Here is a 22,080-nt window from a genome sequence, read left to right as displayed (position 1 = left end):
GACCTTCGATCTTCCACCACCACCTATAGGCCAAAGAGGCAAGTAGGATGTCATCTGGCTTTAGCCCAGTCACTTGATGGACAACCTTTCCCTCTGGGCTCCTTGATCCCCAGCTTTCAAAGGAGTGGAATGAGAGGACTTCCAAGGGTTTATCCAACTCTTCTGTTCTAGATAAGCTCAGTTCCTAGACACAGTGAAAACACCACACAAAAAGGTCACAATATTTGAGAACAAATTAACACACAGACTTCTCAGTATAACCAGAAATTGAAAATTCAAGCCTTTGGACTCCACCACCACCACCATGCCCCACTGGAGAAAGCAAAGCCTCCTCTGGATTGTGATCACATCCCAGGCTGTTGTATTCACTCCCTGCCCAAGGAGGCCAGCCACAGCTTTCAGTAATGGAGCCAATTACTGCCTAACCTGAGTGGCTTTACAACAAAGTCTAGCTGCTCTGAATCTTTGCATTTATTTTGTTCATTACAAAGATGTTTTTCATGACAAAAAAATACAACCAGCATATAGAAATTTTAGTTTAGAAGAGAGAGAATTTTAATTTGTTTTGAAATCCTACAACTTGACACAATCAGTATGTTTCCTCCTAGACTCTGTTCTGTAACTGTTGATCTGTCAAGAATCCTGCAAATGCCAAAGAGCATCTTGTTCCTGGACCGTTTTCCCCTGGTCCCACAGGCCAAAAAACAACTGAAGGACTTTGGCCATGTGTTTCTGAGAGCTCCAGTCTGGGAATATTTTCCTGGAGTGTTAGCCTGAAACAACAGAAATGAACCCACAAATAGGGTTCACACCCCTCCCACACTGTGTGCTAAACACTTAAGCAGCCTTCCTATTATCATCATCCTCTTGCTCCTATAGGGGGCAGGGGAAGCTCCGGCCACCTTGATTAGCTGTGGCCTTCAGCTCATCCCTTCACCTTTCTGGGCCTTGTTTTCCTCATCTGTAAAGTGGGAATGAAAAGGCAATAAGAATGTCCTAAAATCCAGGAGGATCAACTGAAGTAATGTGCAAAGATGAAAATATTTTTGACCAAGAGATATGTGTCCAGAGGAAGAAAACAGCTTGTACCCAGACATGGTATGCTGACTCTCCACAAATGGGTCCATAGCTGGTGCCGCCAGGATTCTCTGAGAACTTGTAAAGGGCCAGGACCACCTCTATTCGATTACTATTTGTCCAGACAGCAAACTACCCTAGGTCTTGTTCTGGGCACTGGAGATAGAAATGACTCAGATCTCATCCCTGTCACCAAAGGGCTCACATCTGGTCGGGGAGATTCAGGAAAAGAAGACTCCAGCTAAGGTGTGTCTCCCATGGAGATGACCAAGGGGCAGCAAGAGCCCAAAACAAGGACTGGTCACTTCTCCCTGTCAAATCTCAGGCTTACTAGGGTCTGAGATTCGGCAGGGAGAGAAGGCAGTACTCTTGCCTACAGAACAGCCTCAGGGATGAGCTGTGTCACCTTTGGTGAGGCCCAGAGCTGTGGGGCTGGAAGTGGTGAGGAAAATCGTTCCCCTGGAAGATACTATGATTTGCCCAAGGTCCCTCAGGAAGACCACTGCGAGCAGAACCTAGAACTGAGTGGCCAAGCCAGCCCCTCTCTGCAGAACCTGAGGGCAGTTTTCAGAAAAGGAGTCCTGGGTTCTCAGTTCTGCTGTGAGACCCTATACAAGACCCTAGCCCTTCTCTGGGCCTCAGCCCACATGCACAGCAAGGGAAGGGCCATTCCAGTTTTGACATTAGAGGCCCCAACTCAGGCCTGCAGCCTGGGTACCTGAGTACTGAAAACCTAGAAGGTATACAGACCTGAAGGCAGAGGATACTGAAGGCCTAAAGAGGTTCTTAGGCACAGGGCTCTATCTTCACCCTCTCTACCACCAGGGAATTTCAAAGACTAGATGGAGCAGCCTTCCCAGCTGGCTCTCCTCTGAGCTCTTCCCCTGCTCAGTCTTCATCAGCCCCTCTCCCTCCACACCCACCTCCTGCCCCAGAACCTTGGCCTGTGGCTGGCCCTTCCATACTTGCTGCTGCTCCTCCTGGACATTTCCATCCAACTAAGTTGAGGTGTGCATGTGCTCCCTGAGGTGAGGCCACTGTACCCCACGGGTGTACTGTCAGACTGGCCCCATGAAGAAGAGAAGGTTCCCTTTACAGGGAGCAGAGGGCTTCCTGTCCCTGGAATTGAGTCAGTCTTTCTGAACTAGATTACCTCTTCTGGATTATCTCAGGAGCCCTCACTGCTGTCCTGTGAGGCACCTACCCCAAGTAGTATAGCTGGTAACAGCTTCCCAGAATTCTGGTTCACCACATTCTTGTGACCCTACATGCCCCATATTCAAGGGACACTGACCCTCCACAGTCAAGCCAGGTGGGCAGGCCCAGAACCGAAGGAACAGAGAGGATGCAGAGAGAGACACACACAAAGCTAGAATCCCCACCAGTGGTGGAGGCAGGAGGGTGCGGGAAGATGCCCTGCAGCCTTGCATAATTGGGAGCCCAGATTCTCAAAATCATTTTGTTTTAAAAAAAAAGTTCAATCCAGCTGTGCCAGCTGTGTGATCTCACAATACTTAATTTCTGAGTGTCAATTTTATCACCTATGAAGGAGATAACCTACCTCACAAGCAAGTTCAAAGAAATAAAATAACTGTGTGAAAAGCACAGAGCACTGTGTCTGACACATAAGCACTCAGTCATGGTGGCTACTGGAGAATGGTAGTTTTTCCAACCATGAATCCCAGGAGACCAGAGAATGGCTGGGGAGACACTAAGCAGATGGTGACTCCTGGTGGCCACTGGAAGCCAGGACAAGAGGGCTGGGCCTCTGGGACTCCGGCTGGAAAATACTGGACTCTAGTATCTTCAACTGTTAGTCTTGCTGAGTCCTCGAGTAAGAGAATTTACCCATTTATTTTTTTTTTAATTTTTTTTTTTTTTATGATAGTCACACAGAGAGGGAGAGAGGCAGAGACACAGGCAGAGGGAGAAGCAGGCTCCATGCACCGGGAGCCCGACGTGGGATTCGATCCCGGGTCTTCAGGATCGCGCCCTGGGCCAAAGGCAGGCGCCAAACCGCTGCGCCACCCAGGGATCCCGAATTTACCCATTTAATAGACATTTCCTGAGGCTCTCTCTAGACCAGGCCTAATCCCAGGAATTATTCTGTTCCTCCCACCCTGGCCTCTTCCAAGAGCTCCCTGACTGAAAATGGAGGGAAGGAGACACACACAAAAAAAAACTCAAGCATAGAGGACCTAGGCCCCTAGCCAGCCTGGTGAGCGAGGACAGGCACTCAGTGAAAAGATCCTGACAGACACATTTGAACTTGAGGCTGGGAGGGAAGAACATGCTGGGCAGAGAGAAAAATCAATGTGTAAAACACATTCAGGGTAGCAAGGAAATGAAAACGCAGCTGAGGCCATGGGCCCCCTCCTAAAGGCTTTCAATTTAATGCCAAGAAGCTTCCCTGCAGGCAGCCTGGGAACTTCAAAGGTTGTATCTGTGACCATGATACCTTTGAAAGTAACTCTGGGCATGGCAAGAAGGGGCCTGGGTGGAGACACAGCAGGACAAGGAGAAGGGGGCTTGTGTCGCAGCTAGGTTAGAGTTAAATCCCCCTGGTGAAACAAAGTAGGGGTGGTAGAAAGGGAGGTGGGCAGGGGGTGGGGGTGACTGGGTGATGGGCGCTGAGGGGGGCACTTGATGGGATGAGCACTGGGTGTTATTCTATATGTTGGCAAATTGAACACCAATAAAGAATAAATTTATTTTTTAAAAAATCCCCCTGGTGCAGGAGGATGTAGGCATGAGAGGAAGAGATACTTATGTCAGGGGGAGATGAGGTCCTGGAGGCAGCTAGGTATGTCACCTAGAGTTCAGGGGACAGCTGGGCCCAGAGCAGTGAGTGAGCTGAGAGTCAGCAGAGTGTAGCCTGGGTATTTAATCAACACGCAGCCTTTGTCACGTGCCAGGAGCTTCCAGATACGAACACATTGAGTCTATACAATAAATTCTGAGGTGAGTGGTTTTTTTGTTGTTGTTGTTGTTGTTGTTGTTGTTTTTGGAGAAAGAGAAAAAGCATGAATGGGAAGGGAGCAAAAGAATGAATCTCTGGCAGATGCTTAGCACAGAACCCGATATGGGATTCCATCTCATGACCCCAAAATCACAACCTGAGCAGAAACCAAGAGCCGGATGCCTAACAGACTGCACCACCCAGGTGCCCTCTGAGGTGAGTACTATTATTTTCCTGTTTCACAGAGGAGGAAACCAAGGCACAAAGCCATTAAGGAACCCCTCAAAATCCCTCAACTATTAAATAGTGGGCTGTGACTCAAAAATAGACAGCCCAGCTACAGAGTTTAGGCTCTCAGCACCTTACTACTCATCCTGGGAATGGCTTCCAAACCCTGGGAATGGCATGACCCCCAAGGGAGACTTTATAAGGTGATAAAGAAGGAAACTGAGAATTCTAGAGTAAAGCCTTTGAATCTCAGATGAGAACTCCAAAGTAAGGCCCCATCAGTTGGATAGAAGTCCCTTCTGCTGTCTTATGACTGGCAATGGCTGTCCTGCTGACAGCTCCTCCATGCTCGAGGTTGACAAAGGAAGTGGGGTGCCCAGGCTCTCCCCTGCTGGGTCTGCCTTGTACTCCAGAGGCTTGTGGTGCTGACCCAAGTGAAGCACCCACCCAAGCCCAGCCCACAGCTGCCCTCCCCAACACACAGACATACGTGGGCTGCTCCCCACCCATTCTGGGCCCCACCTCTGGAGCAAGAACATGCTCTCATCTGAAGGCAGGCCTGGCGTACTAAGTACTTGACACCACTCTCTGGTTTGTTAGGACCCTTTCCACCAGAGCCCTCTAGGCTGCTCCCCAATCCCTTCCTTGCAATTCCCGTGGCCCCTCCACAGCCTCAGTCCAAGTCCACCCTGAGTGCCTGAAGCCCAAGGGCCCAAGGTGTTGGCTTGGCCTCTAAACCAGCTTAGACCAAAGGTAAAATTCCCATGGCTCCAAGAGCCACTGCCCTTGCTGTCTGTGAGCCTTTCTTCATGCTGTCTCCTCAGATATGAACAGCACTGAGGTCAGACTGGCTCTGCCCAGCTCTGCAGGTGGAGGAAAGGGGGCCAAGCCCAGGTGTCCTCGAGCCACCAGCCCAAAGGCCTCTGCTACCTGAATGCTGCAAAGAGGCAAGTAGACACCAGTTTAGATGCAACTTTTTTTCACTTTTGTCAAAGAAAGTGAGAAATCAGAGATTTAAAAAAATGAACCAAAAAGTACTGTAATACCTGCCACACACACACACACACACACATATTTTGTTTTTCAAGATAGGCCAGGTCCTGCCAGGCCTTATTGCCCACTAAAGGCCCCAAAACCACCCCTACCTCCCATCCCACCCCCAGCCCCACTGGCTCTAGAGCCCTGTGAGCAATAGGAAGCTGTCCTCTGGCTTTGGACTTCAGACTAGAGTTCCAGCCCTGGCGGGAGGAATCATGGCACTAGTGCCAGAGCACCACCTTCCTGGCCTGGTCCACGCTCACCACATGGCTCCCCGAGTAGCACCAGGCCACGGCGTTGACAGCAGTGCTGAGGAAAGGGAGGGACAGGCTTCAGAGAGGCATCAGAAGCCAGGCCTACAGCCTGGGTTCTGTCCCTCATTACTGGAACTCAGCAGTTCGAGGCTGTCTCTGAGCCTGCCGCCTCACCTATAAAATGGGCTTACAGAGCTGCGAAGACGGACTCAGGCGCACATGGGTAAGCACCAAGTGAACTAAGAAGGGCTCTGGGAGGTGAAGGTGTGGGGACAAGGGCTGGGGAGTCCAGGGGCCCAAGCATGTCAGAACTTGGAACTGGCTTAGCAGCACTTGGGGGAGGGGGGGAAGGCACTGGCCCTGTGGCTGGGGTGGCCAGGTGCTGGCCATGCTCACCAGTGGGGTCCCCGCAGACTACCCTCCAGCTTCCCAGTGTTTACATCCCAGATGTAAAGGGCTCCGTCCCAGGAACCTGCCAGGGCATAGCTTCTGTCCGGGCTGCAGTGGCCACAGCAGAGCAAGCAAGAGATGATCAGAGGTGACGACACACACATGCAGACACAGACCTAGTCAGATGGGGCATACTCAGGCACAGGCATGGGCTCTCACAAACACACCTGAACACGGCTTTGGTCCAGTCAGAACCGCACCTGAAGCCATCAGCCCTGCAGACAGATGGGACTGGGGTCAGAACGAACATGGCTGCCAGTCCCTGACCTCTACCAGGAGCTTCAAGTGCTTCCTCTCTCCATCAAGAGCTTGGGGCACCTCAGCAGGCTCTGGTCTAGAAGGACCTCAGGATGGGCCCCCCACTGACAGGTCCCGAAGGGCCCCTATCAAGGGAAGAGAGACCCAGCTGCCAGAGCCACAGCAATGGTGGGCATAAGGCAGATACCTAAACACCTGACGGATATTGCTGACTCGAAGGTCAATGATCTTGAGTGTGTCATCTCGGGAACAGCTGAGCAGATGCAGCTGGTCATGGCTGAGGTTCAGGGAAGTGACCCGACCCTGCACAGGGATGACCTGGGTGCAACAGGGGACCCTGAGGAGAGAGACAGAGGTAGGGATGAAGAACAGCCCGCCTGGGCCACTCCTGACAGGTTAACAAAGTCAAGAGGTGCCCCCGGGTCTCAGATCACTGGGGCCAGGGCTGATGCTGACTAATCCTCTCATGACAGCCAGCCCCTCCAGGGGGAGCTTAGGCAGCCTCTGACTAGAAGCCAGGGGCCTTGAAACCCTTAGGTCACTAAAATAAGTGCTGGAGAGAAAACTATGAGAGTTGCTTTTTAACATATGAAAGGAAGCAAACGGTTTCCAACACCAGGAAGGAGGAGCTTGAGACAGGCCTGGCACTGGCTCCAGCACCAGCTTTCATAGGCCATCCAAGCCCAACTGCTGGGCTCTTAGATTGAAAAAACAATGAAAACTTTTGTTCCCTTTGATTAAAAAGTGGTAACTAAGTGAAAAACGGGGCTGACAAGGCCCGGGCAGAGTCCAACAGTTGGACCAAGAGCCACTTCAAAGGGGCCATAGGTCCCCAAGGGCAGTGGAGCCGTCAAGGGGCCACACTTAGCCTCACTTCCCTGAAGTGCCTCCACATCAGAGAAAGGAAAAGAGTATACAGCAAACTTATCCCCATGCCTCCACCACTCATAGCCCATGCCTGTCACCTGCTGTCCCAGAACCGGATCTTCTGGTCGTTGTGGCCACTAATGATGACATGGTCCCCACACACCACATCATTACAGTAGGAAAGGACACTGATGGTCCTGGAGCCTGGGGATCGAGGAGCAGAGTTCCAGCCTCAGAAAAAGGTTGTTATAAGCCATCCCACTGGACATCCAGAGAAGCTGAGGTCCCGAAGCCCCAAAGGGCTAAGTATCCTCCCCAAACTAGAACCCAGATTCTCTGCTTCCCAGGCCAAAGCCTGAAGTCACCAATAAACCAGGCAGAAAGCACTGCTGGGGGGCAGAGAGGGAGAGGCCCTGGGACCTTTACCCCAAATGCCTGTGACCCTTGGAGCTATCCCAGAGAACAGGCTGAGGTATTTTTTCTTGCCCTGATTTGGGAGTACCAACCGGTAGGGAGGGGGAGGGAGGGGCTGGGCCTCACAGTAGGCGCGGCCGAGGTCCCACTCCTTCACTGTCCGGTCTCGGCTCCCAGTCACCGCCTGGTGCCTTGTCAGCTTGAATTTGGCAGCTGTCACCTTGTCTGTGTGTCCAGATAGCGTCTCCTGCTCACCCCCCCCCCATCCCGGTATGGATCAAGGACATGGCCAAGACTCCATAACATCCCCTTTGGGGCCCAAGGCATGACCCTTGACCTCCAGGGCTGCCTCCTCAGTCAGGCCTTACCTTGGACTGTGCCTCCCCCACCTTCCAGAGCTGGGCGGCCTGATTGTAAGTAGCTGCTAATACCTGGGAGCCCTGGAGAGATGGAAGGGGGAATGAAGAGCCCTGAACCTGGGCCCAGAGAGATGCAACAGCCCTCAGGCCAGAGCCGGGGCAGGGGCAGGGGCTGCCTTAAGAGCTTCCCACAGCCCCAGATCATCCAGCAGGCAGAGTAGCCTCCAGAACAGGGAAGGGTTTGGTAGCAGCCAGAATGACTGCTTCTAGGACATCCATGATGTTCCCCAAATGTCCTAGAGCCACCAATTGCCCAGTGTGGAGATGGCAGGGGCACAGAACAGGCATTCCATGTTGTCACTGAGGCAAAATCCCCTCACCGAAGGGTCAAAGTCCACACTGGTGATGCTGCCACCAGCTCCTTCAAGAGTCTGGTTGGCCTCCAGACGACCTGGGGGAACCAGGAAAAGGACAGGTGAAGTGAGGTCACTAACTTCATGAAAAAGAGTTGCTGAGAAGATCAGTTTCTCCCAAGTTAGAAGAAAAAAATTCTGGGTGCCTGTGTTGGAGGCTGCACCTTCCCAAACCGCCAGCAGGAGGCTCCAGGGGGCAGCAGATCATCTCACAGGACTACAGAGGACAAGGAGAAGGGACTGTCCCTAGGACACCGAGTAAGCCAGAGCCAGGCCTTTCTCTAGGAAGCCTCCAGGAAGTGACTGTGACTCCCCAGCATACCTGCCTCTACAAGCTCAGGGTAGATAGCTAACAGTCATCCCCTGAGTTCTGAGAGCTCAAGTGACACCAGAAGAGGTCACCTGGTGGACCCCGGGGACCTGCCTCTCAAGGGCCTGTCTCTGCAGAATCTAATGATAAGGGACCTCCACTTTCCCTAACAGGGACCATCCGAGCTTAGCCCTCCCCATCCTGCAGACCTGGATTCCAACAGGTGGGAAGCTCAGCCCAGAACTCTTGCCAAAGCGTTTTTCTGGCCGCTGGCCACAAAAAAATGTTACATGTGAGGAAACACAAACAGATCTAACACGTTGGCCTACCAAGGAGCAGGCTGAGGGTAGCGTCTGGAAAGAAAGCACTAGGTTGGCCCAGAGAGAAGAACCCCTCACCTCCCACAACGTTCCAGAGGTGGATGAGGCGGTCAGCCCCTCCGGTGGCTAGGAGGCTGCTATTGGAGCCAAAACAAACAGCATTGACCTCAGAGAGGTGGGCATCCTGTGGGAAAAAGGGAGATTGGCGCCCCCGGTCCTCACCATATGTGCCTCTCTGCATATGCTCATGGGCTCCCTCCTGCACGCACCTCTGCACAATGCTCCTTGCAGCAGCTTCCCACTATACCTCTCCCTGTTCCCCTCTGTGGCCTCCTGATCCCCCTCTGCAGTCCATCCTCTATTATTAAAGACTGACCAGCTTCTACCACTGGCTGTGAAAAAAAACTGGTGCTCTAGCTAGGGAGCCCAGCCTTGCTTCCCTGGCCTCGGTGCACCACCCCTGAGGCCTACACTCCCCTTATCAGCACCTCTGCATGTGGCCCAGCCCCTCCCTTACCAGCACATCCAGAACCTGGCTAGGAGGTTGAGCAGCCACGCACACAGGGATGCTCTGGTATCGCTGCTCAGAAACTCCCCCAATGGAACGGCCTCTCCTCTTCTTGAAACTGGATGGAAGGCAGGTGTCAGGAAAGCATGTAGCAAGGCCTTCTGACATGGGAATCCCATGCTCCTGAGGCAGCAACAATAGAAAGTAGACACCAAAGGTGGTAGAACGAGGCCCAGAGGTGCAGTGAGTTTGTTCCCAAGCCAGCCTCTGATCCCAGGGGTCAGTATGGAGAGGGGAGGGGCACAGGGGCAGGGTAGGGTTGGCGGATGCAGAGCCACCTGAGTAGCCTTGCTAGCACTTGGCTCTGGGACCCTGAACAAGTCCTGACACATCTGAGCCCATTTCCCGACTGAATGGTAGTTCCTATCCAGGCTCAGACTGGAGATCTTGATCTCCTGTGAGGACCATGGATGAGGGACAGAGAGAGGAGGATAGCCAGCCAGGGCCTGGAAATGAAGGAAATGAAGTCTGGGAGAGGCAGCAGAGATTCACAGACAGTTGCGCAACACATGGACAGAGAGATCGAGACACACACAGACCAAGCCTAGACTCCAGAAGCCTGACACAGGCCTCCAAGGGGCCCAGACCCTTCATACACCATGTGGCTGCACACACACACTTACTCCAGAAGCCCCTTCACCACATCCACACAACGGGAGAGCGTCAAGGAGGTGGCAGAGGCAGACCTGGGGTAGAATTAAGAGAGACAGGCTAAGGAACTGGCCACTGAGTGTGCAGACAGCAGCCAGGCACCCTGAGGCTCACAGCCTCTTAAGCCTGGGACAAGAACTTGGCTTCTCCAAGAGCAGGAGAGCGGGATGACCCAAAGCAATCCCAGGAAGGTGGAGACAGGGAGGGATTTGGCAATGAAGTCTCCCAAAGTTTCCACCATTATAGTAAGAACTGCCTCACCACCCAAGTGCCCCCCAACACTGGGGTAGGCTGAGCTGGGGCCTATGGGAGAAAGGGTGAAGGTGCACTTAGGCTGGAATAGCATAAGGCTGGGGGAAGAGGGAAAGTAAAACCTAGGCCTACTGAGTGACCTCAAAAATGTCCAGAAGAGAACGTGTCCTAGGATGACTTAGCCCACCAGGGCTGCCAAGGACTTTGGGAACGAGCATCTCATGCCCCTCCCCAAAGTTCTTTCATTTCCCCCAGGCCTGGATACCAGTGACCTGCAAGGAAGCACTGAAAGAGAAGCCTTCAAGCTGGTGAATGGCACAAGGGAGGGGGAAGGGCACCTTCAGTGAGGAACAAATGGAGACAAATTGGGAAGACTGAGGGGGTGGACACTCAAGGACTGAAACTCCAATCCATAGGCTTCAGAAGCCCGTGCAAGCTCACATCTATACATGACCACATGCTCCCTCAGCTTGTGCATACATGTGCTTTCAGGTCCCTGTAGCACACATGCCTATGACATCTGAGTCCTGGGCCTTGCCCAGATTCCCTCCGATGACACCCTTTCACCAGCCTGACACTTCACTTCCAGAGCTCTCGTCCTAAGGAGAGAAAGAGGCACTGGGGTCCCTAAGGTGGCAGTGACCCCAAGATGCTCCAGGCACTGGTGATCAGACCTGTCCTGGGAGGTCTAAGCTGTACTGCAGCCTCTGCCCAAACCCCTCTCAGCCCAAGAGATGGGCCCAAGGCCCCAGAGGAAGACTCCAAAGTGGGGCCCAGCTCAGTGCTCTGGGATAGTCCTCACCTGAAGGTCCTCAGCCACTTCTCACCAGCCTCACTCTTCGGGGATACGGGCTCAGCAATCAGGGCCAGAGTCTTACCCTCCTCTCTGATCCCATCGCCAATGGTGTTGGGGCTCCTGGGAGAGGGAGTGAAACTCAGGAAGGTCAAGGGACCAGTCCCTCCCTGCCTCCAGTACCCAACACAGTAAAGAGGATTTGTGTGGACCCACGCGCAGCAGGCAGGTGTGCGGGCTCCTACGACCACACGAGTCTGCACGTGTCCTGTGGGCTCAGTTTCGGGGGTGGGTGCTTGTGTGGACACGAGGGTAGAATTGTAGGCTAAGGGCGCCTTAGGGCACGCGGGGCAGAGCGGGCTAAGGAAGCTCGAGGCTCGGCTCGGGGCGGGCCATCCCCACTCTTACTCGCTGATGCTCACAGTCCGCTGGGCAGCCTCCTTTAGCTCCAAGGACATCCGTGCCTGCTTGGCCCTGGGGGAGAGAAGCATCCAGAGCGCCGGACCCGGGCCAGCCCCACCCGGGCGGTGGAGGCGCAGCACCGACCGCCCCCCGCCCCCCCTCCCCCGCCGCCGGGCCGCGGCGCTCGCGCGTCCGAGGGGCGGGGCCAAGCGCGCTCACTTCTCGTAGCGCTCGTTGCGCAGGTTGCGCTCGGCGGCGGCGCGGGCTTTGCGCTGCACGAGCCTCTCCAGCAGGTCGCGCGCCTCCTCCTCGAGCCTGCGCAGGGCCGCCTCCTGGAGCCTGGCGTGCCCGCGCAGCGCCTCGTAGGCCGCCCGCTGCGCGGCGTTCAGCGCCCGCTGGGCGTCCACTTGCCGCGTCTGCCGCGCCTGCTCCTCCCGCAGCTCCGCCACGCGGGCCTCCAGGGCCGCCAGCCTGAAGGAGCGGGGGGCCCTTCGTCACCGCCCGGTGGGAGCCGGTCGCACAGGTGGGACAGGCCTGCCCCTTCCGTGCGGTCAGGCAAGTGGCCGAGCCTGGTGTCCAACCAGGCCTCCCGCTCCGAGCCCTGCCGTTCCGGGCCGCTGAGCCCAGGCGCGTGGGGGAAGCCCTCGGGCCGCGCTGGAGACACGCAGGAGCACCGGGTCCCCCCTTCCCCGCAGAGAGGGCCCGCGCCTCACGTGCTCTGCCGCTCCTCCAGCGTTGACTCCAGGGCGCCCAGGGCAGCGCTCTTCGCCACCACCTGGTAGGCCATCTGGGGGCGGGAGGCGGGCGTGGGCTCGGGCGCCTGGGCAGGGCTCCCGCCGCGCCTCCCGCCCCTCTCCAGAGTCCGCTAGGGCACCCACCCGCCCCCTTACTGAAAAGAAAGCAGAGGCTCAGACAAGTTAGGATCGTGCACAGGAACGCAGTGCTGTTCTTGAGGAGCAGTGGAAGGGCCTTAGGCTCCAGAGTGTCAGTCCTGGCAGTGCCACTTACTTGCCCTCTGACCCCGGGGTCGTCATTTAACCTCTCTGAACCTGCTGTTTCCTCCCTTGTAACGTGGGGATGATAGCACTTACCTCATAGGGTAATGTAAAATTATTAGGAATAATATTTCAGATAATAGCAAATGTTTATATAGCACGTGTGTGTCATGCCCTGTTCTGAGCACTACACGTGTTAACTCTTAATCACCAACAGCATAAGGTAGGTACTGCCATTTTCCCGGTTTTACAGAAGAGGACATTGGCACAAACAGGTTAAGTGTCTCAACAAAGTTACACAGATAAGTGGCAGGCCATCAAACATTATGCTGCAAGTACAGGACAGGTCTGCAGGAAAGGTTCAAGGGATGTGGGCTCTACTGCCCACTTCTCTAACCCTGGCCTTCCCAAGCACAGATTCCAGAGAGCAACAGGAGCCTAAGCAGAAGCACAAGGGCAAGAACGAAAATTGGCTGTGGGAGCACAGAGGCCAGACTGAATACTGGAGCTGCCCAGCCCAAGATTGGGGGTGAGGGTCACCTTATCCATGCCCCTGCCTCATTCAACAATCCTTCAACCAATGGCTGGGAAAGCCACAGAGAGGAAGGTCAAGTCCCACTTTTTAGAGCTGAGGGGCCAGTGAAAGACCTCAGGCAGAGCAATTGCTACCAGTGTGACAAGAGGAACATGAGGAAGTAACCAAGGCTGGGGCTCTGGTTGCTGACCTGTTCCTGTGTTCTTTCTCACACGGGCCTGGTGAGAGATGGACTGAGGAGCAAGGCTCCTGCTACTTCACCTGCACTGACACATCTCTCCATGGTCCTGCGCGTGTCTACTTTCCTGACCCAGCTGGCCCAATTCATAACGTTTCTGATTCCTTTCACCATGCAGCAATCTGACCTCTACTTCTGCTCCCTTTGTCTTTTACTTTCATTGACGTTTTGTTATTCAGTATTTTGGGGGGGCTTTTCAAAATCCAAATAGTAGAGATGGAAAACAGATTAGTGGTTGCAGGATTAGGGATGGTTGGGGGAGAGGGGTCAGTTGTGGCTAAAAAGGGTAGCAAGAGGGAGATCTTTGTGGTGATGAAGTCATGCTGCGTATTGCCAATCACACAAATCTATGTATGGGACAACATGACAAGAAATATATGTAAATTTCATACCAATATCAGTTTCCTGATTGTGTGTACTCTAGTTACATAAGTGACCAATTTTGCAAATTCTTATGATCTGTAATTATTTACCCCCAAAAGTTAAATAATAATTATATATGCTTGTTGTGATATGTGAAACAGTACTAAGAATTAAAGAAAAATCCATTCCCCATCCCCTAGCATATCCAATGGGGACTGGTATGTGTCTGAGGAAGTACCAGGGAGTAAGTGCTAAGGCAGGGGGTTCGTGGAAGTGTCCCACACAAAGGGAACTAGGAGTTCAGAGAGTGGTAGGAAATACAATAGGAGGCTGGAGAACTCCACTGGGAAGGCAGGCTAAAGGGCTCTGGAAGATGCATACCAAACCGACAATGGGAGAGAGTTGAGAAGGGGGTTTCACTTTACTCAGTGGGCTTCTGTTCCCTTGAAATGTTCACAAGCATGTATGTCTCTACTGTACTTTTTTAAGGGAGATCTTTTTGTTATTAGGGGATCCCTGGGTGGCGCAGTGGTTTAGCGCCTGCCTTTGGCCCAGGGCGCAATCCTGGAGACCCGGGATCGAATCCCACGTCGGGCTCCCGGTGCATGGGGCCTGGTTCTCCCTCTGCCTGTGTCTCTGCCTCTCTCTCTCTCTCTCTCTCTCTCTCTCTCTCTCTCTGACTATCATAAAAAAAAAAAAGTATCACTGTGGGGTGCCTGGCTGGCTCAGCTGGCAGAGCATGGGACTTTCAATCCCAGGGTTGTGAGTTCAAGCTGCATAGAAGCCATGGGGCCCACTTAAAATGTGTGTGTGTGTGTGTGTGTGTGTGTGTGTGTGTATCACTGTGAGTGCTATATGGAGAATGGATGGGAGTGTGAGAGGAGGGATCATCCAGGAAGGGATGAGGGTAATTTGCACCAGGCCAACCGAGAGTTGATGGATTTGGAGGCAGGATCGATCCATGAGCTGATGACTACTAGCTCAGCATGAAGGGCTGGGAGTGACCAGAGGTGCCCCCTTGGTCTCCAACCCAGTGACTTCTAGTTGGGATGGAGGGTTTACCTCATCCATCATTTAGTTTACAAATATTCATTAGCATGGACTGTGGAGACAGACCCCAGGGATCAGTGGAAGCAAACCAAAGGCATCCCAGGCCTTGGAGATCTCACAGCCCAGAAAGTGCCTCAAATGTCAAGTTGCAACTACAATGGGGGCTTTGAGCACAAGGCTCTCACTGGGTTTATAGCCCCGTTCCCACACTAGTTGGGCAAGTAATGTGGCATGCTGTAACTGGGCTTGTGTTTATTGGCCTATCAGTCTCCTCCCATGGACTGGAAGCTCCATGCGGCCAGATCTTGTTCTTATCCTGGGCCGTGGATATGACGATTGTCACTAAACCTTTGTTGAAAGAATGAATGGAGATCACAGAAGCTGGATTCATGTGTGAAGGAGTTCAAATCCTGGCTCCATTTCTCAGTTTCTTGCTCTAGCGTTGTAGAGGATTAGCTCAAATAATGCTTAGCCGAGCACCTGCAGGAGTCACCTCTCTGTGTGGTGCTGGCCATATACGGTGGGGGAGATGGGGAATCTAATTTTGGATATGATGTCCAAGAACCCCAGCCGACCACAGAGTGTGGAGCTCAGGAAAGAACACTGGGCTAGAGACAGGTCTGGGAGTCATCAAACAGTATTTGAGCCCACAGGAGTCAGTGAACCCACCCAAGCTTTAAGGAGCACCCACATTTAAAGGGAGGAGGAAAGGAACCACAGAAGGAAGTTCAGAAGCAACCACTACAGAAAAAAGAAAACGAGGACAATGTGGTGAAACAGAAGCCAAGAGACACCATGAGGTGGGGGCAGCAGTGTCACTGCTGCGGAGGTGGACCACCCTACTTATTTAGTCTGCAAATGTGTTCTGTGCATCAGTGGCTAGGCTCTGGGGTTGGTGAGGCAAGCTGTGAACAGAGCAGGCGGGACCATCTGAAAGGAGGAGCAGAGGTCACACCTCTGGCCTTGCACACTTCATACTCCTCTCTGAGCGCTCACCTCACATCCTCTAGCTGCTGTTGGAGACTACCTCATCCAGGGCTGCCAGAACCAAGCTAGAGAGCACTCTGGCACTGACCTTGGAAAATGTCCCAACTTGCTGGATCCCACAGACCACTCCCCCTTGCCCCCAAACTCCTGGAGTCTGGCCCCATGCCATTCCCTCTCAGACCCCTGCGCAGCCTCACCTCACCGCAGACCAGTCGGAGCCCCTCCTCCTTCTCTTGCCACTTCACCCTCAGAGTGCTTGATGATGGGACTAGGTCTGAGTCAGGCCCCGATTCCTCCTCCCTGCCAACCAATAAGAAAGTGGTGTTCATTGTCCTTCCATGAAACCCACAGGATGAACACAAAAAGCCTGAAAGCCATGAACTTTCTCCCTAAGGAATGTGGAAGCCAGAAAGCCAGTAGAGTAAAGATCAAATCTCCAGAAACTGGAACTGCCCGTAACTGCTCTGGGGTTTTCCCAGGCCTCAGTTCCCTAGCCAGGACCCTCCTTAAGAAGCACCTCCCAACTCTGAGGCCCAACCCATTCCTAGTTCTCGGCTCCATTCCTCCTTTGGAATATGTAGCAAGACACTTTTTTCTATAGGCATCAGGTAAGGATCAGAGCGACAAAAAAAGGAGGGAGGAAGGCGAGAGTGTGGGAGCAAGGAGTGAAAAGATGAGACTAGTGAAAGATGGTGGAGAAAGGACATTCTAAACAGCTGGCTTGGAGGAAGGTTCAAGAGCCCACCACCTCCCTCCCCTGGGTAGCATTTTAGGACCAAGGAGATGCCAGGGAAAAACTGAACCGGGCATAGGCGGTGGGGGCAGGGCCCCGGCATAGGCAGCCCATTGTAACCAGGAACACTCATACACTCACCAAGGGCCCTGAAGGGTAGCAGGGGTGACATCATTTGGCTTTGGCTGCAGCTTCTCTGAGATCCGGGCCAGCAACTCAGCCTTCTCTAGGAGACAGTTATCTAGGGGTGCAAGAGAGTGAGCTTGGGGCAGAGACAAACACTTTCTAGCAGACTCAGGCACACCTCTGTGGCTGGGAGGGCTCAGGAGCCCAGGGATGCAGAATGGCAGAGCTGCTGTCAGGCTGGGCTCTGCTCTTTGCCTGAGGGGTGTTTGTGTGGCTCTACCAAGACCCTCAGCTCTTGCACAACCTCCTCGCAGCACCTGCCTACAGGCCCTCCCAGGAAACCTCTCCATGGGACAGAGAAAGACAGCCACCACGGGAAGTACACGGCCAGCCTCACTGACCCCTGCGGGTCCTGAGGGAAGGAAGGGGCCGGAGATTGATTCAGCCTTGCCCCAGAGCGACTCTTTGCCCCAAGAGTGATGACACAAACCCAGTTCCACCTGCCTATTGCCTCTGGCAAATTACTTCCCCTCCAGGGCTCTAACTTTCTATTCTAAAAAACCGTCCTCTCTTCCCCAGGGTTGAGGTAAGGTTTCCCCACGCCAGAAGAGAAAGTCCTTGAGCAACTAACTATCCAGCAGACTTCCCTGAGTTTGGTAGTTTTTGCTACAGACCCTGGAATATCTCCCTCCACCCCCACCACACTCACTTCCTCTTTTCTCACCAGAGTAGGGTGGGGGTGGTAAGCCCAGGCCTAGCTCCTCAGCTCCTTTCCTTCACCCAGTCCCCTGCCTGTCACCTCGACTGAGGTAACTGGTCAAGTTCTCACACAAACTCCACCTCAGCCCCCAGGGCACTGCACTGCCCCCATCAAATCTAAAGATGTTATTTTGCCCAATTTGTGGGTGAGAAATCTGAAGCCTAGGGATACAACCCACCCAAGACCGCAGAGAAGACTGAAGTCTTCTCTTCTGATCTCAGCCCTCCAAGGTCTCTCCAATCCCACAGACTGCAGCCTTCAGGAGATGGGTGATTTCTCCCTCAAACTGTATGGTATCACTGTCCATCAGAGCAGTGGAAAAGTGAGGTTGCCTGGAGGCAGGAAGCTGCCCTCACACCCTTAAGAGAGAGGGCCAGCAGCCTAGAATGTTGCAGGGAAATGGCCCAGAAAACAAGAGCTGCAAATTCAGTTTGGGGGATGGGCGGGGGGGGGGGGGGGGGACAGTTAAGCAGCAGCCAAGATTAGGATCAGTGATGGAGCTGGAGGGATAGTGGTTGTACTCCCCCCGCCCCCCCCCCCCACACACAGTCTCCAGTGACCAGAGGCACTGACACAGTTGCACACCTGTTCACCCTAGCTTGAACTGCCATACTCACTCCTGACCAGCCTCCCCCACCCACCCCCCGGAACACCTGAGTATAACTTCCCGGGCCCAGCCAGCAGCCTGGAGCCCCCAGTTTCCCCCTCAGGCTGGGGTTGCCGGGGCACAGAGGTGGTCCAAAAACCTGAGCCAGGATCACTTAGCAGTGGCAAAGCCTGAGACGCTGAACTTCCTCCCTAGAGACTGAGTTTAGAAGTAGCTGCTCTAGAGTTTTTTCACCAGGCCACAGGGTCCGAATGGATTGACTAGTTGTACCCTGGCGACTGCCCTGGGAGAGGGGAAAACCAAAAGAGGCCCTAAAGGACCAACACTGGCCAAGGAACCCCAGCCCAGCCCGGAGACACGGGCCCTGAGAGGCGAGGAGGTCTCCAAGCAGAGGGGGCTCCAAGCGGAGCCTGGCCTGGAAAGGGCCCGACTAGTGAGAGGTGGGGCGTAGAGAGGGGCCAGCAGGCCCAGGGCTTCGGGGCGAGAAGGCCTTTCTGCGCGCGGGCGGCAGCGCGGGAGCCAGCCTCGCCTCCCCGCCGGCGGGTCCCCTCCACCGCCACCCTGCAAGGCCGGGGGCGCACTCACAGGCCGGCACCAGCTCCAGGAAGAGCGCCTTCTGCGTGCGGTCCCGCTGCCGAAGCTGCCGCACGATGTGGCGTTTCCAGCGGGCGCCGGGCCCCGCCATAGCCGCCGTAGCCGCTCGCAGCGGAGGAGGCGCAACCGGGGCGGGGCTTGCACTAGGAGCGCTCGTGGGGGGAGCAGCGCAGAGGCGGGACGCCGCCCCCCGCCCGGGCTCCGCCGCCCCGACCGCACCCGAACTCGCCGGCGTCCGGGCCCTGCTGCGTCCGCCGCGGGGAGTCGGGGTGAGGCCTGTGCGCGCGCCCCGGGGCCGGCCTCCGCGTCCCGGGCCTTAACCCCTCGGCGCCCGGGCCGACTTGGGAGGTAACCGACGGCGCTGTGCGTGCGCTGGGGACCCAGAGGCCCCTCCTCTCACCGCGGCCGCCCTGGTCCCTCAAGGGCCGCGAGAGCGGATGACCCAGAGGCGGCACAGACGAGGAGGGGGCTGCGGGCACGGGCATTGGAGGTGGAATGGGGGCGCCCAAGTAGGGGTCGGCCAGGGGGAGGGAAGTCCCGGGCAGCGGGAAGAGCAAGTGCAGAGGCCTGAAGGCATAAAACCTCCGGGGCACAGAACCTCGGGGAAGGACAGCAGGCCCAGGAGCCCTTGTGGACAGCAGGTTTCCCTGAGACTGACGGGGTCCGCCGTCTTAATCTGGAGATCCCCGGCCGAGAAGGGAGAAGCGCCGGCCTGAGGCTGCGCAGGAGCGGCCGGCAGCCCCGGGCCCGCCTCAGGGCCCGACCGCGCACTTGCCCCGGCAGCCTCTGGAGGAGGAGCAACATCTCGTGCAGGGACCCTTGACAGTGAATCACGGGTTGCGGGGAACTGTGATAAAACGCTCCGGCGAGACCCGTCCAGAGCCCTGCAGAACCCCCCCACGGAGGCGTTCACTGCGCCAGCTTCACCCTTGGGTGCACTCTAAGGCCCCAGCAGGCCCTGCTCTTGGTGAGTGCATGCAGACCTGTCTATCCGCAGGAGACAGAGAGAAACTGGGTAAGGTTAGGGAGCCACACAGCCTTGGAGGTTACAGGTCTTTTGAGATGCACGTGGTGGGATGGATGGGTCACAGGGCTTGTAAGGCAGTAAGTGCCAGCGATACCCCCAGGATAATGTACACCTGCTGTGCTTTGAAACCACCGTGAACTGAGCTCAGCACCCCACATTTCTTTGCACAAGTTCCCTTGGAACAGCTTCCCTTCTTGTCCTTCTGACTCCTACTCATGGGTCACCTCCTTCAGGAAAACTTTCCTGCCCCTTCACTGAGTGAAGGCCTTTCTGGCCTGAGCTACAGCCCCAGCCTGTCTGTTGAAGGAGTGGGTGTCGGTAGTAACGTTTTTCCAGAAGGCACCAGGAGACTCTATGTACCACAGAGACCCAGAGCCAGTTGGTGACAGTGAAGAATTCCTTTTAGGACTGTCAGACTCCCAGGTGCCTGGGGGACACCATCACGGGTCTGTGTGCATTAGAGGATATAATAAGCAGGGCTCTGCTTGACCACAAGGTGCAGAGGTGATATTTCTCTCAAGTGAGGAGTCGTTTTGGGGTGAGAGGTTCCTCACCCTTTTTTGACTCAGAAAACACTCCTAGGATATTTGAATAATTTGTCATTTTTGAACAATACGATAAAGAAATGATTGATTTTGACTAAAAATATTCATCTTCTGGGACGCCTGGGTGGCTCAGCTGGTTGAGCATCTGCATTTGGCTCAGGTCATGATCTCAGGGTCTTGGGATTGAGCTCTCTGTCAAATAAATGGGTAAAATATTTTTTAAAAAATATTCATCTTCGGGATGCCTGGGTGGCTCAGAGGTTGAGCATCTGCCTTTGGCTCAGGGAGTGATCCCGAGGTCCCTGGATCAAGTCCCGCATCGGGCTCTCTGCATGGAGCCTGCTTCTTCTCCCTCTTCCTATGTTTCTGCCTCTCTGTGTGTCTCTCATGAATAAACAAATAAAATCCTTTTAAAAATATTCATCTTCTATCTTTGGAATATGAGAGATTATGTTATAAAGTTCACTTAAAATCTTAGATAACATTCATAGTATGTGACAACACATTCCTAAATTTCACATTTAACATGCTGTTTCATTTATCTTTTTTTTTTTTAAGATTACTTATTTATTTGAGAGAGAGGGAGAGAGAGTGCACAAGCAGGGGTAAGGGGCAGAGGGAGAGGGGGAAGCAGACCCCCTACTGAGCAGGGAGCCAGATGCGAGACTCCATTCCAGGACCCTGAGATCATGACCTGAGCTAAAGGCAGATGCTTAACCAAAGAACCCAGGCACCCCCACAACACTGAAATAACTGCCTACTCATTCCTCTGTTGGCATCTTTGCCATAGATATTCTCTATTCCTAGTGCTCTTCCTTCAGATCTTTTAAGGGCTGGCACAACCCCTATTTTTTTCAGAAGATCTTTCCTGTTCATACAATCTGAAATAGCCTCTATTCTAATCAATGTCTACATCATCTAATTGTTCTTCCTTTCAGAGCACTTATCACTCTCAGAGAGGATCATTTTTCTGTGCTTGTTAAGTTATTTTTGATCTATCTTTCCAACCTGACTGGTAGATTCTGGAGAGCCAGGACCAAGTCAGCTTTGTTCCCTGCTCTGTCTTCAGCCCTAGAATAAGACCTGGCTCCAGGGAACCCTGGGTGGCGCAGCGGTTTGGCGCCTGCCTTTGGCCCAGGGCGCGATCCTGGTAGACCCAGGATCAAATCCCACGTCGGGCTCCCAGTGCATGGAGCCTGCTTCTCCCTCTGCCTGTGTCTCTGCCTCTCTCTCTCTCTGTGACTATCATAAATAAATTAAAAAAAAAAAAAAGACCTGGCTCCAACTTAGGAGGTGATCAGTAAATATGTATTACTGTTGCTGTGGTATCAAAACTATTCAAAACCAGTTTTAACGGCCCAATGGTTAGAAGTTGTGAATTCAAACTTGTTGCTATATTGGGTGCCTGGGTAGCTCAGTCAGTTAAGTGTCGGACTCTTGATCTCAGCTCAGATCTTGATCTCAAGGTTGTGAGTTCAAGCCCCAGATTGGGCTCCACGCTGGGGATGGAGCCTACTTTATTTTTTTTTAAGATTTTATTTATTTATTCATGAGAGACACACACAGAGAGAGAGGAAAGATATAGGCAGAGGGAAGAGCAGGCTCTGTATGGGGAGCCCAATGTGGGACTGGATCCCAGACCCCGGGATCATGACCTGAGCCAAAGGCAGACACTCAACTACTGAGCCACTCAGGCATCCCTGGAGCCTACTTTTTAAATTAATTAAAAATTGTATCTATATCCAAAAAAAATTTTTTTAAGATTTTATTTATTTATTCATGAGTGACAGAGAGAGAAAGGCAGAGACACAGGCAGAGGGAGAAACAGGCTCCATGCAAGGAGCCCGACGTGGGACTCGATCCTCGGTCTCCAGGATTACACCCTGGGCTGAAGGTGGCACTAAACC

General features: G+C 53.9%; 1 protein-coding gene across 5 annotated transcripts; it reads right to left on the bottom strand.

Moving 5' to 3' along the window:
• Window positions 1-531: 531 nt before the first annotated feature.
• On the bottom strand, window positions 532-18,901 carry ATG16L2 (autophagy related 16 like 2). Of its 5 annotated transcripts, XM_072727356.1 has the most exons (19): window positions 18,593-18,901; window positions 16,656-16,755; window positions 15,979-16,081; window positions 12,327-12,400; window positions 11,833-12,084; window positions 11,620-11,685; window positions 11,221-11,334; window positions 10,139-10,201; window positions 9,465-9,573; window positions 9,026-9,131; window positions 8,285-8,355; window positions 7,914-7,985; window positions 7,672-7,792; window positions 7,230-7,335; window positions 6,452-6,601; window positions 6,174-6,221; window positions 5,953-6,054; window positions 5,566-5,611; window positions 532-5,201 (listed from the first exon to the last, which is right to left on the bottom strand). In XM_072727356.1, the coding sequence occupies exons 1-19, from the start codon at window positions 18,690-18,692 to the stop codon at window positions 5,085-5,087; spliced, it is 1,920 nt and encodes a 639-aa protein (XP_072583457.1). In that variant the 5' UTR covers window positions 18,693-18,901; the 3' UTR covers window positions 532-5,084. The 5 variants fall into 5 exon arrangements, with proteins under 5 accessions (XP_072583457.1, XP_025866324.2, XP_025866326.2 ...); XM_026010539.2 differs by lacking the exon at window positions 5,566-5,611 and having other exon boundaries at window positions 18,593-18,850; XM_026010540.2 differs by having other exon boundaries at window positions 3,763-5,611; window positions 18,593-18,850.
• Window positions 18,902-22,080: the final 3,179 nt, after the last annotated feature.

The sequence above is a fragment of the Vulpes vulpes genome, chromosome 11 (assembly GCF_048418805.1).
Source record: "Vulpes vulpes isolate BD-2025 chromosome 11, VulVul3, whole genome shotgun sequence".
Lineage (NCBI taxonomy): Eukaryota > Metazoa > Chordata > Mammalia > Carnivora > Canidae > Vulpes > Vulpes vulpes.
The sequence above is the reverse complement of the archived record's forward strand: the minus strand, read 5'-3'. Positions and strand labels throughout refer to the sequence as shown.

What these genes read in the sequence shown, in the direction of transcription:
- ATG16L2 (XM_072727356.1), bottom strand. Translation starts at nt 18,692, where the DNA reads ATGGCGGGGCCCGGCGCCCGCTGGAAACGCCACATCGTGCGGCAGCTT. An exon ending in AAGTGGCTGAGGACCTTCAG is followed by an intron (nt 10,202 to 11,220) that starts GTGAGGACTATC and finishes ATTCTACCCCAG; the next exon opens with GTCTGCCTCTGCCACCTCCT. An exon ending in CCTCTGGAACGTTGTGGGAG is followed by an intron (nt 8,356 to 9,025) that starts GTGAGGGGTTCT and finishes TGGTTCCCCCAG; the next exon opens with GTCGTCTGGAGGCCAACCAG.